General features: G+C 42.6%; 1 protein-coding gene across 2 annotated transcripts; it reads left to right on the plus strand.

Annotated features, from left to right (window-relative positions):
* The first annotated feature begins 1,665 nt into the window (after positions 1-1,665).
* On the plus strand, positions 1,666-14,171 carry trip10b (thyroid hormone receptor interactor 10b). Of its 2 annotated transcripts, XM_076148119.1 has the most exons (15): positions 1,666-1,934; positions 5,876-5,991; positions 6,379-6,432; positions 6,543-6,690; positions 6,778-6,840; positions 7,525-7,629; positions 7,962-8,090; positions 8,279-8,425; positions 9,025-9,186; positions 10,569-10,592; positions 11,530-11,639; positions 12,120-12,252; positions 12,352-12,419; positions 12,505-12,626; positions 12,731-14,171. In XM_076148119.1, the coding sequence occupies exons 1-15, from the start codon at positions 1,911-1,913 to the stop codon at positions 12,874-12,876; spliced, it is 1,551 nt and encodes a 516-aa protein (XP_076004234.1). In that variant the 5' UTR covers positions 1,666-1,910; the 3' UTR covers positions 12,877-14,171. The 2 variants fall into 2 exon arrangements, with proteins under 2 accessions (XP_076004234.1, XP_076004235.1); XM_076148120.1 differs by lacking the exon at positions 10,569-10,592.
* Positions 14,172-14,215: the final 44 nt, after the last annotated feature.

Genomic DNA, 14,215 nt, shown 5'->3' on the forward strand with positions numbered 1-14,215 from the left:
TATTTCATTTATTACTCTTAATATTAATTTAAATTTCAAGGTTATTGTCATTTGCACAGTAAAACACAGGGTCATTCTGTATATTGAAATTCCTTGTGATGTGGGAACAACAACAGCATATTGAAATTTGTGCAATTTGAAATTTGTGCAAAGTACTTTCATAGCTATTATAGTAATGGAATTAAAGTGCAGACCAGACTTAATAACAATAGATTAAAACATATATACATATGTATAAACTATTTCAAATAAATAAATATAAAGTAAAGTGGCATGAGTGCAAAGTCACTGGTTGAGGAGCCTGATGGCCTGGAGGAAGAAACTCTTTGTGAGTCTGGTGGTCTGTGCCCGGATGCTCTGGTGGCGTCTACCAGATGGCAGAAGGGTTAACAGTCCATGTGATGGTTGGCTGTGGTCCTTGGTGATTTTCCTTACTTCTCTAATGCATCGTGTGTGATAGATGCCTTGCACGGGGGGAGGTTGGAGCCAATGATGCGCTCCGCTGTCTTACTTTGAAATATATACGTTACTTTATATTACATTACATTACGATCATTTGGCAGACGCTTTTATCCAAAGCGACTTACATTACATACCACCCTTCGCAGAGGGTGCAATTGAGGGTTCGGTGCCTTGCTCAGGGGCACCTCGGCAGGGGCTCGAACCGGCGACCCTCCGGTTCCCAAGCAGAAGCTCTACCCCCTGAGCTACTGCCGCCCTCCCTCTCTTATATATATGTATATATACTACAATACTATATATACTATCAAAAAGGGCTTATTTATTGCCAGAATCTAACCATAAGGCAGGTTTTGTCCTTGTATTCCGACATGTGAGCCATCAGTCATTTAACACAGTCAGCGATGGTGACACAGGGTCAGTGTTTTAACAGGCAGCACATTTCATCAAACACATGGTGTCAGCCTCTAGAATTGTTGAACTCTTGAGAACTGTGATATTTTTTCAATCTTTACCCTATTTCTCTGAAGTGTATAGGCTTTTTATCATCAAATGTACAGTGATGTGTACACTCCACACACTCTCTCTCGCGCGCGTGCACACACACACACACACACACACACACACACACACACACACACAAATCACCTGCCTTCCTCTTATCTTTGATGCATAACTGCACTCCATGCATGCAAAGTCAGAATCAGGAAAACTGAAAATGTTGTGTTGATAACAAATATGGAAATGCTCCAGCAAATCTGTAACGTCCTGTAAGAATGTGGTGTTGGGGATTAGCACTCTGTCTACCTTAAAGCGTTTAGTGATACACAGTTATAGACACAGCTACTTGTGTCTGACCATCGACGTTTTCGCATGTGTTGCCTGACCGCGTGTTTCTGCTTTTATTTTTTGTTGCGTCATTTGACACGTTAGAAACAGCGCCACCTGCAGTGATTCGGGCGCAACATGGCGGATAAAACTTACAGGCGCAGACACAATTCGACTTATCCCTGCTGAATTGTTAGTACAGCACTGAGATTCGCTGTAAGTCAACCTGTATTCCATTGTTTTCAACGTAATAACGAAAACAAAATAATAAAAACAAAGCATATTTACTTAAAAGGATCTGCAGTTGGGACGTTTTATTCCCACCCCTCCTATCTCTCTCTCTCTCTCTCTCTCTCTCTCTCTCTCTCTCTCTCTCTCTCTCACACACACACACACACACTCACACGGATACACACACAGTTCTCCCTCGCTGGGACAAACAGGAGAACCCTCCGTGCTAAGGAGAAGGCGTAGACTTCCTCCCTAACATTTCCTTCGCCATCTCCGCTTTCGAGCCTTTACTAAAGGGGGGAATCTCTTTGTGACAGCGGCGCAGTTGTCGTTCACTTTGTCCTCGGTGAAAAGACAGGGAGGATTTGTCCACACATCGGAAATTTTCGGACATGGACTGGGGAACAGATCTTTGGGTAAGTTCGACAGTGACAGCTGTTTTTTGTTTTTTTTACCGTGTGCTTGTCTCCCAAACATCCCTAAAGAGCAGAGGCTGTCCGGCTATTGTTTTCTCTCACAGACAACACAATGTGCACGGCAGCATTCTTGATTATGGGGTTTAGCAACAACTCGACCAGGGTGCAGGACAACAGCAGGAGTGTGTCTGTCTGAAGCCAGAGGATTTCGCAACTCCTGCTGTAAACCTTATCGGGGGGGGGGGGGTGTTATTGCCCTGGTGGAGCCCAGAAATCTTTTGCACTTTTATCTACACACGCCAAAGGTGGAGTAAAGCACCTTCGCCCTCCCTTTCCACCTCCACAGTGACTCGAACGTAGCTAAGTTGTGTATCAAGATGAGGTGTGGATGAGGGGAACTCGTGTCCATGTAAGAGTAATTTAGAGTAAGCAACTAAATGTATCTATCTTTCTATCCAATCTGAGTAATATATCTGTACGTTGTTTGCAGGTATGTCTTTACTGTATGTGACGTGGGCCTATGACCAGGAACATATGAAGGCGTGTCTATGTGTATATGTTTGATTGGCAGCCACATAAAAGACCAAGATATCTCTCCCTTTGGGGCCAGTAAAGTACATTCTATCCTATTAGATTCTATTCTATTCAGTATGCATAAGTAATAATAAAACAATAATACTAAAAGAAAATTAATTATAATAAGATCATTTAGATTATGAGTGGGTAAGTTCAGAAGAACTTAAAAGGGAAAGGGAGCTCCATTGACAGAGTGCCTCTTATTCAGTATAATGTTAATGAAGACAAGTCAAGATTTCTATTCAGCACGTGCTCACATCTGTGTTGAGACATTAGTGAATTTAGTGAATTCAGTTGCGCCAATGTCGAAGAGTTGTTTGTATTCTTTAAGTGCATTCCTTTAAACAACAAACCTAAATGTATCACATCACAGAGGTCTGTTTCCATGACATCTCGGCCCCAAGCCTTCACACAGGTGATATAATTTGACACTGGTGGACTCCCCCTTTAATGCCCTTTAAGTGTCCGGGCACATGTTCCCTTTGACATCATTGGTAAATTAACATAGGAGTTGAGGAAACAAAAAATAACTTTCAATGACTTCATGACTAATGGTTTCATTATATGACTTATAAGGCTTATCTAATTTTCACATCTCAAATGTCCACATGTTTCTGTGTTTTCATGTTTATGAGATTGAATAAAGTGAAGTGTTAGTGATGTTACTTTACTGCCTTCATTCATTTTCACATACACTAAATAAGTCCTAGACCTACAAACTAGCACATCAGCAGATCAACACCATGAAAGGAGGTTTGCTTATTATTATATTTTTCAAGTTTTAGACCTTGCGTCCTCATATGTGGACATATTTTCTTCCCTTCACCTTCTGCATCATTGTGCTTAAACCTGTTGTCCCCCCAGTAGTATAAAGACGACTTCGGTTTGCTTAAAAAACATAGCAGACAGAAAGAAATGTGTAATATTCATTGTGTTCACATGTAGTAGACATATGACCACACTTTTCCCTTTTTTTGTTTTTTACATATTAGGTCCCACTAATCCCAAACAGCAAGCAGAAATTAAAAATGCGTACAAAATAAAGCGCTGGGTTTCAGGAGGTTAAATGAAGAATTTGAGTGCCTCTTTTGCTCCTGGTGTGCACACATGGCTGATCAGTGTCTGGACTGCATTAGCGCTGACCCTGTCAATCAAATCAAGGCCTTCACTGAAATGCATTTCAAGAAAATATGTGTGTGTTATGTCTGTGTTTTAACTAAGCCTGTTTTGGATTGTGTTATTGTGTGGTGTAATAGCTGGCAAGGAACAGCAAAAACACAAATTTCCCCAAATTCCATTGTTATTGGGGTCAGCGTCTCCACACACGTCTCTGAGATTGTTCCACAGCCTTTTAAACATTGTGGGTAAGGTAGTTTTGTGGTGTTTTGCTTTTGCTTTTTGTGTTGTAGATTTTAAGAGGTTCCAAGCCATCCCATCCATCTAATGCTGCCAGTGTTTGGTCAGGATCTGAGTTCTTAAACTTACTTTGCCATGTAAATACTAAAAAAACATCTTGGTGGAACGGGGTGTTAATCCAGGCTATCCAGCTGAAGATCTGTCGCCAAGTCTCCACAACAACTCAAAACCCAAATTTCAGTCCAACATTTTGATCTTTCACTAACAAAAGGCAATGATAATATCCTTATTTATCTCCTAGGTTATCAGATAATTCAGCTAGTTTGTGATAAATCATTTTATAGGACTAATTCTCTGTGAGATACTGTGTCTGCACAGTTCTGTGTTTTTTCTTCTTAAGCCTGTAATGTCAGTGAGATGAGCCTGAATTTGACCTCAGATCAGCTCTTGCTGCTGGTGATGTATAAGGGGAGGGACTAGTCAGACTGGTTTCAGGGCCTGGAAGGGCCCTTGGGACTGTCAGTCACAGGGCGGAGGTTCACACTGAGCTAATGATTATCTCACTCCTCAACCCTCTGTTTCTATCAGTATTTCTTTTTCTCTAACAAACACAGAAATACAAAGTAACAACAGGACAAAACAACAGCAGTGTGGATTAAGCAGAAGTATGCAGCGCACATCCGTCACAAGCTGCTGTGTCTCGATTCGTTCCTTTGCCCTTTCATTCCCTCGATCACTTCCTGGTTGAGGCTTTTCCTGCAAAAACACATTGCGTGGACTCCATTGTTCTCCATGTTTTCTCCTCCTGTGCCTTGTAATCACATGCATGTTACGCATGCACACAACAACACAGACAAACAAACTGGGGTCCTTCTTTATATTACAATAGACCCAACTTGTCACACACTGTGTGTGTGTGTGTGTGTGTGTGTGTGTGTGTGTGTGTGTGTGTGTGTGTGCGCGCGTGTGTGTGCGCATGTGTGTGTGCGCGTGCGTGGGTGCACGTGTGTGTATGTCCATGTAATCGGTCTGTGGTCATCTGAGCAAGCCCTTTTTCCTTCATGTCGTAACATACTGTAGTTATTTTGTGTGTGGAGCAGAGCAGTACCTGTCCAACAGGTTTATGGGTGTACTTGTGTGTGAGCTAAAGGGATGGATGTGTATTAAGAAAGGAATGCTGAAAGGAGAGTGTTACTGGTATTTGCCTTTATCCTTTACACCTTTGTACTTTCTGTTTGTGTGGCAGAAGGGCCAAAAAAAATTAGATCTCCTCCCACTTTGACAGTTTGTCGTCACTAAAGGACACAATAGATTTAAGTTAGATTCTCTCTGACAGAGCTTCTTTCTGTTTGTGGCACCACAAAAAGCCTTTCCGGTTACTGTTACTGTAAATCATCTAACTCAATTAAATAACTTAGAGAATGGTGGGCTGCAGTGTGTGTTTGCATCAGCAGGATGGTTATTGGGCCTGAAGCAGTGTGAGAGTGTGTTGTGGTGTTTGGACCTCAGGGCAATCAGCACCACAGCTTGCAACGAAGGAGTAAAACAACGCAACTTAAGTTATTTTCCCGGATCTGTGTTTGCTCATTGCAAAATTCCGACAGAATGTTTCTGCTATGTGGAGTTTTAAAAAGGAAGAAAATAAATATTACACATTAAAGCTTACTCTATTTCATACTGAAAATTATACCTAAGGTGAATTTGTAGTTAGTATTAGTCAGGGTATTAGTCAGCTTATTGACGAGTCTGCTGCCTGACATGATTTAACTCTGTTTAATTAATTTGTGATCAGTCAACACCCCTGTTACCAACAGCTTTCAGTGGAATGCAGCTCTCTCTGACACTGTTCATTTAAGTGAATATCGTAAACCTTCCATATGTATAGATTTCATTGCAGGATTATATAATTTCTCTAACACTGCCACTGCATTATATAAATGAAATCTGTTGGCTATGCTGATTAGGGTTAGGAGATAGAGCTTTCTAACCCTGTGATGTTCCTTTCTCAGGATCAGTGTGATGTCATCGACAAACACACCCAGTCGGGTCTGGACCTGGTGGATCGCTACATAAAGTTTGTGAAGGAGCGCACAGAATTAGAACAGAGCTACGCCAAGCAACTCAGGTGTGTCATGTGTGAGAGGATTTACATCATCATCATCAACAACAGTACTGGATCAGACTACATTTACAGGGAAAAGCTGTCTGATCATCTGCTGCTAAGTGGTCGTAGAGTTACACAAAAAGAAGAAGAAGAAGACCCTGTTATTAATAGAGATAATGAAGTTGTGTAATGCATATGATTTTGTGTGTGATTACAGTAGGCAGGTCCTCATCATTATCATCATTATCATCACCTAATGATAAAGACCCTGAGTGCAGTTGTCCAAAATGTATCCTATTCTTTCTGTCCTGCCTTAAATTTCTTTGTGTGGATTGTGTGTGTGTGTGTGTGTGTGTGTGTGTGTGTGTGTGTGTGTGTGTGTGTGTGTGTGTGTGTGTGACCGCACAGGAGTCTAGTGAAAAAGTATGCCAAACGTGGGAGCAAGGAGGAGCAAGACTGCAAGTGAGAAAGAGTTTGTCCTTTACCTTCCTGTTTGAGAGAGAAATGTTCCACATTAGAGGTTGGCGTGTCCAGCTGTGTTGACCCGCCCTGTGTCCGTCCCTCCGCCGCAGATTCAGCAATCATGCGTCGTTCCAGGACATTCTGAACGAGCTCAACGACTACGCCGGCCAGCGGGAGCTCATCGCCGAAAACATGATGACCGGCATCTGTGTGGAGCTCACGAAGGTCATGCAGGACCTTAAACTAGAGCGCAAAACAGTAAGAGAGGGAGCAGGGTGGGTGGGGGTTATGATGAGGTGGTGTCCACTGTCCACTAACCCGGGGTCTCCCTCTCCCTTTTTGCAGCACCTGTCTGATACCAAGAAGGCCCAGCAGAACTTAGAAAGCAGCTTTAAACAGCTGGAGAGTGTAAGTGACAGTCCGCTTTGCTGACACATCACGCTGTAATCTTTCAGTAAAAGCCGATTTACAAATGATGTAGCATTAAATCCACCATGGCAACAACAACAGAGCTTTTATGATACACAGAGGAAGTATTGAGTAGTAGCAGTAGCTCAGTCGGTAGGGCTTCCGCTTGGGAACCGGAGGGTCGCTGGTTGGAGTTCCTGCCGAGGTGCCCCTGAGCAAGGCACCGAACCCCCAATTGCTCCCCCCTCTGTAATGGGTGGTAATGTAATGTAAGTCGCTTGGGATAGAAGCGTCTGCTAAATGATCGTAATGTAAATAAGTCACAGTTATGGTCTTACTGATGGACTTTGTACTGTAGTGATGGAAATTGGCTAAATTCACTGTGGCAGACCTTGTAAGCACTGCACAGAAATAAATGTCCAATTAAGAAAATGTATCAAATGTATTAAACCTGATGAAACAATGACTTTAAATCAGGCAGAATTTGGAACAAGTTAATGGCCAGTGAGAGTTTCACAGTAATTATGGACCCATTTGGTGAACAGTCAAAGCTCCTTGCAGTGTCACATTTACAGTGCCAATGTTTTTACGTTTACTACTAATGCCGTGCTCATCAAGGTGTGTGTGTGTGTGTGTGTGTCGGTGTGTTTGTGTGTGTGTGTGTGTGTGTGTGTGTGTGTACAGACTAAGAAGCGCTTTGCCAAGGAGTGGGCGGAGGCGGAGAAAGCCACACAACAAGCAGAGAAAATAGAGAACGACCTCAATGCCACTAAGCTCGACGCTGAGAAAGTAAACACACACGCACTCACACTCACACACACACACACATTTGTATCAATAGTGAAGCACTGATTTTGTGTCGGTTGTAAAACATCTTCTGCCTCCCTCCTCGTCTCTTTCTCCCTCTGCAACCACTTCCTCCTCTCCGCCTCTCTTTGTGTTTCTCTCCTACTTTGCATTTCTCTTTGCATCTTTTCATTCCTCCCTGTACCTCATTCCGGTTTCTTGCTCGCTCGCTCGCTCTCTCTCTCTCTCTCTGTCTCTCTCTCTCTCTCTCTCTCTCTCTCTTTCTCTCTCTCTCCCTCCCTCTCTCCATTGTTCATCTATCCTTCACTCCCAAGGCCAAGCAACATGCCCATGCCCGCACACACACTGCAGAGGAGTGCAGGAACGACTATGCGGCACAACTCCAGAAATACAACAAGGAGCAGAACTTCTTCTACTACACTGAGATACCACAGATCTTTAATGTGAGACCAACACACATCCATGAAATGCAACAGAACTCACACAACCACTTATTGTAACACATACCAAACACACCCATGTACTGTGTTTTCATCATTCATCCCTCTCCACTGTGTGTCCAACAACATGAACATTAAGTAACAACAATGTCAACAATGAATAGTTGTGCGAATATTTCTGTATGGAACAGAAACTGCAGGACATGGATGAGCTGCGGATCAAGCGCTTAGCGGAGGGCTACTGTCAATTTTCAGAGATGGAGAAGAAAGTGATGCCGATCATCTCTAAGTGTTTAGAGGGAATCAATACAGCAGGGGCCAAAATTGATGAGAGACAGGCAAGTGCAACCATGTTTGTTCATACAGGTGACGGTAAAGTGCTTATACTAATGACTGGATACATTTGTTTCTGTTTACCTTAGACCTACAACAACATTGTGTGTACTCCATCTTAAACATTCCAAGTGCAACAGTGCCGGCCGGTGCGGTGCGTCTGTGAACCAACTGGTTCTTCTGAACCTCCCAGTCAAAACGAATGAGACTCGACAGGAGAAAACTGTGAAATGGGAAATATTGCCAAATATCTCTGGTTTTGATGTCAAGGCATAGTGTTCATCTGTTGGTCTGATCTGCGTATTCTTGCTCTGATTTGTATAGATTGCGTTGGAAGAGCGACCGCAAATGTCGCTAAGGGTACAAAATCATAATTAATGTCATAGAAGCGGATTCAAGGAAGATGAAGAGTGTTTGGAAAAAGAAATGTGACTGGGAGATTCAAAAGTGGAAGCCAGTTTACTCCTAAATGCACCAGCTGGTACTGTTGTGCTTGGAACAGTTAGGGTTAATGTGTTAGGATGGAATACAAACAAGGATGTGTAAGGGTTCAGGTGAGATAAAAAGCTAAACTTCTCATTTATACGGTGTTGTCTCCCCACAGGACTCTGTACTCTTCATAGAACAGCACAAGTCTGGCTTCGAGCGACCTAGTGATGTGGAGTTTGAGGACTACTCCCATGGAATCAAACCAGCAACTTCTGAGTCCAGCCTCCACCCACCACGTGTGCGCAACAAGCTGTGGCCTTTCAGCAAGAAAAACAAGGTAAACTGGCCCTGCGCTGACATGAGAGCTGTGTGTCTCTGTGTTCACGGCCTCTCCACTATCTGCTCCGCCCCGACCGCCTGAATATCCTGTCTGCTTATCTAGCTGCCGGCTGATTCATACATGTGTGCAGTGCAGCACAATGACGCTGACATGGCCTCAGAATAATGCTGTAACACAGACATACATGCACACCACACACACACACACACACACATGCACACACACACACACACACACACACACATTCCATTCATGTCTTAACCCACCACCTTGTTTCCCTCAGGGGACAATTCTAATTCCAGTCTGCTGCACAGACTTGCTCAAAAACACCCCCTCTCTCTCTCTCTATCTCTCTCTCTGTCTCTCTCTCTCTCCACTCTAAAACAAAATGTAAATGTCCTCTCTTCCTCTCGTGTAATTATCTCCTTTGCTGCTCGCTTCTCCTCCTTCCTTTTACCAATTCTTGTCTTTTTTCCCCTCCTTAGTCTGGCCCTTTTTCTTTATCTCTTTTACCACCTGGCTGTTACTCCGTCGCCCTCCCCCTCTCCAAGCTGCCCCCCCCTAGTCTCTCTCTCTCTCTGTCTGAGGGAGCTTATCCGCTCTATGAATCCCAGGATTGCCACCTCAAAGACATTGCCCAAATGACGTCTGGTGAGTGATGCTTGATCAGTTTGGTCCCGCTCCAGCTCTGTGTGTTCTGCTCCTCATTCTGCATCCGAGTCCATTAAAGACAAACTGCTGAGTGATCTCTAAACAAATTGAAGTCATAATCAGTCTGAAAGATGCCGTGTGAATTAATAACAGAACAGGTTTAAATAGCAACATTTACAGTTTGTGCGATTTCACCAGCCAGAATCTGAACATGTACACAGCATGTCTCAAAAACAGATCCTACTCTAGGTCATACTCTCACGTCTTGACTTACAGATTGATAAGTGATTGAATTTGTTTTGTGCTCGCTCAGCTGGCCTCTCGCCAGTTACCTTCCGTCATTTTGGAAGGGTTCCCTCCCTGGTGTGTGTGTGTATCATCAGTGGCCTTCCTATGAATGAGCCCCTATGAATCAGCCATATATTAAACACAAGCATACTTCCCACTGGGGATGAGTGTGGGATGTTTTTTGACTGCAGTTCTATTCCTTTAGGCTTCCATATTAAAATGAAAGTGATTACAAAAGCAGCATTTCTACTTCCATTATTATGTGGAAATTGTTCTTGTTGACTATATTTTATTTTATTGTCCGTGTATGTGTGTGTGTGTGTGCATGTGTGTGTGCCACTACTGAAACTAAACCTATACCCTTGCTATTAACTTGCATGCTATTGTAAGTGTGTGTGTTTTGTCTCATGTTGAGCCTCTCTCTCTTTCTCTCTATCTAGATGTCGCATGCTGAAAAACAAATGGTAACACTTACTATTGTTATTTAGAGCGTAAACATAAAAGCTGCTTTGATATACGGGTGCTACACTCTTTTTAATGGGGAATACTTCTAATTTTAAAAACTCTTTTGTATTTTTCTGCCCCGAATTCTCCTCCTGCTATGTTGCAAATACAATAATTTTTCTCTGATAATGTAAAGAAATCAGACTTTAATCTGTGATGTCATGCTGGTCCGTATCGTAGAGTCTTTCTATTGAGGCAAAAGACACGAGGAAGCATTTTTCAACTGCATCCAATTTGAAACGGCACTCGTTCCAATTTTTCATATGAACCAAAGCCAAACAAACCAGGAAAAATTGTGAATTTGGTGTTGATATGTCATTTGTGGGGCAGACTGATGAGGTATTCTGCTGTTGCTTCTGTAAGCCTGTTGTGGCTCCACAGCCCAGCCAAACTCCAGTAACATTCAGACCTGGCACCGACCTCAGCTGGTCACCTTTGCGATTCATTTCCAAATTCCTTCGCCATTGTGGCTACTACAAATGTCCGAGAGGCCATATTGGTGAATCTGTAATAGGCCCGTTGAAACATTTTTCTTCTCCTTTTTTGTCTCGTAGAAAACTTCTGGAACTATTTTTGAAAGATGCCATGTATGCCATCACAGTCTCACTTATGTCTGTCTATGGGCCTTTATATAAATTAGGATTATTGACATGTTCATGGAGATGCTGTAAGGTTTTGGTCACTTTCTGTGTGTTTTCTTCCTATCTTCTTTACCTCTTCACTCAAAGAGTTTGTGTTTTGTTGTCTAAGCGGTAGGGATAGACAGGAAGGAGTGACATCTGGTGGTGAGAGGTGATTTGGTAACTGTAAACGTGTACCTGATGTTCACAACACTTGCTGTGCGTGTGTGTGTGCGTGTGTGTGTGTGTGTGTGTGTGCGCGCGCGTGCGTGTGCAGCCACCCGCAGCAGAAGACTTCTCTCACCTCCCTCCAGAGCAAAGGAAAAAGAGACTACAAGCGAAGATTGATGACATTGCCAAGGACCTGCAGAAGGAACAGGACCAAAGGTGACATCACCGTATAATCACAAAAAGTCACATGGATGTTTGAATTGATTTTCCACTCCTATCATCCAAACATAAATCAGAGTAATTGCTGTGGTTTTGTTGGTTGTTTTTGTTTTAACTTAGTTGGCAAAGTCAGATAAATACTGTGTGTCATCGCAAACGCAACCTGAGGGATTTGTACCTGCTCAAATTAGTACTTTTATTGCAGGATAACAGGCCTATATTCTCAAAGGTAATGACTTAACTCACTAGAATGCTGATTTCCCATATACAGAAATGTGAAACGAGCTGAAACTCATAATCAATTCTTCCAAAAACACAGAATGCACACTTTTGTATGTGTTGTCTTGTCTCTTAAGTTGGGAGTGCGTTTACAGACAGAAAACAGGTTACAGTAAATCAGGGTAAAGATTCTGCCACAGTCACTCTTAGGTAACCACAGTGTCCTTGATCCTGTTCTTCCTCCCTTCCTTACATCAGTGAGGCGCTGGAGAAGATGAAGGGTGTTTATGAGCAGAATCCACAGATGGGTGACCCCTGCAGTCTGGAGCCGCAAATCACAGAGACGGCCCAAAACATAGGTCGTCTGAAGGGGGAGCTGACCAAATATGAGGTCAAACACACACACACACACACACACGCAGTATGTATGTATGACAGATCAGGTTGTGTATTTGTCTGAATTCCCTTGCATCTGTTGTGTGGTTAACAGTCGTGGTTTTTGGAGGCTGTTGGAGGAGAGGAATCGTCCAACGTCACGAACAACAATGTTCAACATGGGTACGACCTGCGTTTACATGTAAAGGTACATTTCACTATAATGACACAGTTGCTCGCATGTCTGACTTTGTTTTCTTCTTGGAAGTGTGTACAACTCCGGTGTTGTGGCAGCCGAATCGCCTCAGAACATCTACTCGGAATTTGATGACGAGTTTGATGACATAGCGGCTCCTGTTGGCCATTGCACCGCTCTGTACACTTTTGAGGGTAACTAAATATCAAGCTTAAACGTACTCAATCGTGGCTTACTTACACCACCAACACTAATTTGTATGTTTCTACTGTGTGTGTTTGTGTTTTTGTGTGTGTAGCCAACAGTGATGAAACCATCTCGATTACGGAGGGCGAGCTGCTGAGCATAATGGAGGAGGATAAAGGGGATGGCTGGATGAGAGTCCTTAGATCCAGTGGAGAAGAGGGCTATATACCTTCATCCTATGTCACACCGGGCCCATAACACACACACACACACACACACACACACACACAAAGAGAGAGAGAGAGATTGAGGCAAGGTTAAAGCTGACGGTGAATTATTGGCCCTGTACTCGCTGTCATTTCTGTTATCTCAGCCATTGATGTATACAGCATTATGAAAGTGATTGAAAGTGAAACCTGTTGTCGAGGCTGATTGCATTATCATACGCTGACGTCTCCCCGTCCCTGCTTCTCTCTCTCTCTCAGCCCGTCTTGGCAGGGCAGCCTATCAGTCATATCTGACCTTTACAGAATACAGAAATGAGTTTTTTTCTCTTGACTGTTTCTAAATTAAGTGACAGCTGGTGCAACATATCTATCATAGTAACCTTACACTACATTGAAGTTGGCGCTTTGGGTTCATATACAGTATCCATCGACCTGCCTTTCCTCATGGCTCAGCTTCTTCCTCTTTGCCTCACTGGCTCTCAGCAAAATCCCCCAAACTAATGTGCTTTGATCATAGCAAAGTCAAAGAGTATAACTGGATGGAAGCCTCTGCTCCGTTTGGTAGAGCAAAAAATGAAATGTAACCCCATCAAATATCAATAACTCCATTTCAAAGTAATGATGTACGGTGGAAAGTTAAATAGAGAGAATAGTAAATGTGCTAAATTCATATGATTTCCTTTATTAAATAGTGCTCACTGGATGAAATTCTGATATGTGCAATTCACATGTGGATAGCAGCTGATTCTTCAGTCCTCCTCTTCACTTTTTAGTTCCAACTTTTGCACAGAAGTGGCTGGACTGCATGTCAGAGTGGTCACTGCTCTGGTGATCAGCTGGTTCTTTTCAGGATGACTTTATTAAATTTTCTTTTTGAACTTCCATTCTTTTTATTGCTTGGCCATCTGTTTTTATGTTCAGAGCCTCAAAACTACTGAATCTCCCTCCTGCTCTCAAATCCTCGCAGTTTCTTTGTAGTCGGTGTCAGTGATCTCTTCTGAAATCTTTGTGTGCCGTCGATGCTGATTTGATACCAGAGCAGATTTAGGAGGGAGAAGAGTTGTGAGATTCAGCTTCTCACCGCAGTTTAGTCTAAAAAAAGTTAAAAGCACTTTTTAAGTATGAAACTTTATAAATCTCACCCATTAGAGCTACCATATGTTTATCTCCCTTTCTTTACCACTCATCACTATTGGATGTTTGCTCACCATTTAAGGAATATTATTCTTATTTTTTCTTTTTCGTCTTAGTTTATTTTTAAAGAAAATGTATGTATGTATTTACATGTATCGCTTCAGTCTTACATTTAAAAAAATATTCACCATTTCTCATCTGTGTTTTTTGACTATTGTTAGGAAAATATTGTTCAG

The sequence above is a fragment of the Genypterus blacodes genome, unplaced genomic scaffold (assembly GCF_046128005.1).
Source record: "Genypterus blacodes isolate CSIRO-AG114 ecotype Tasmania unplaced genomic scaffold, CSIRO-AGI_Gbla_v1 ptg000039l_1, whole genome shotgun sequence".
Taxonomy (NCBI): domain Eukaryota; kingdom Metazoa; phylum Chordata; class Actinopteri; order Ophidiiformes; family Ophidiidae; genus Genypterus; species Genypterus blacodes.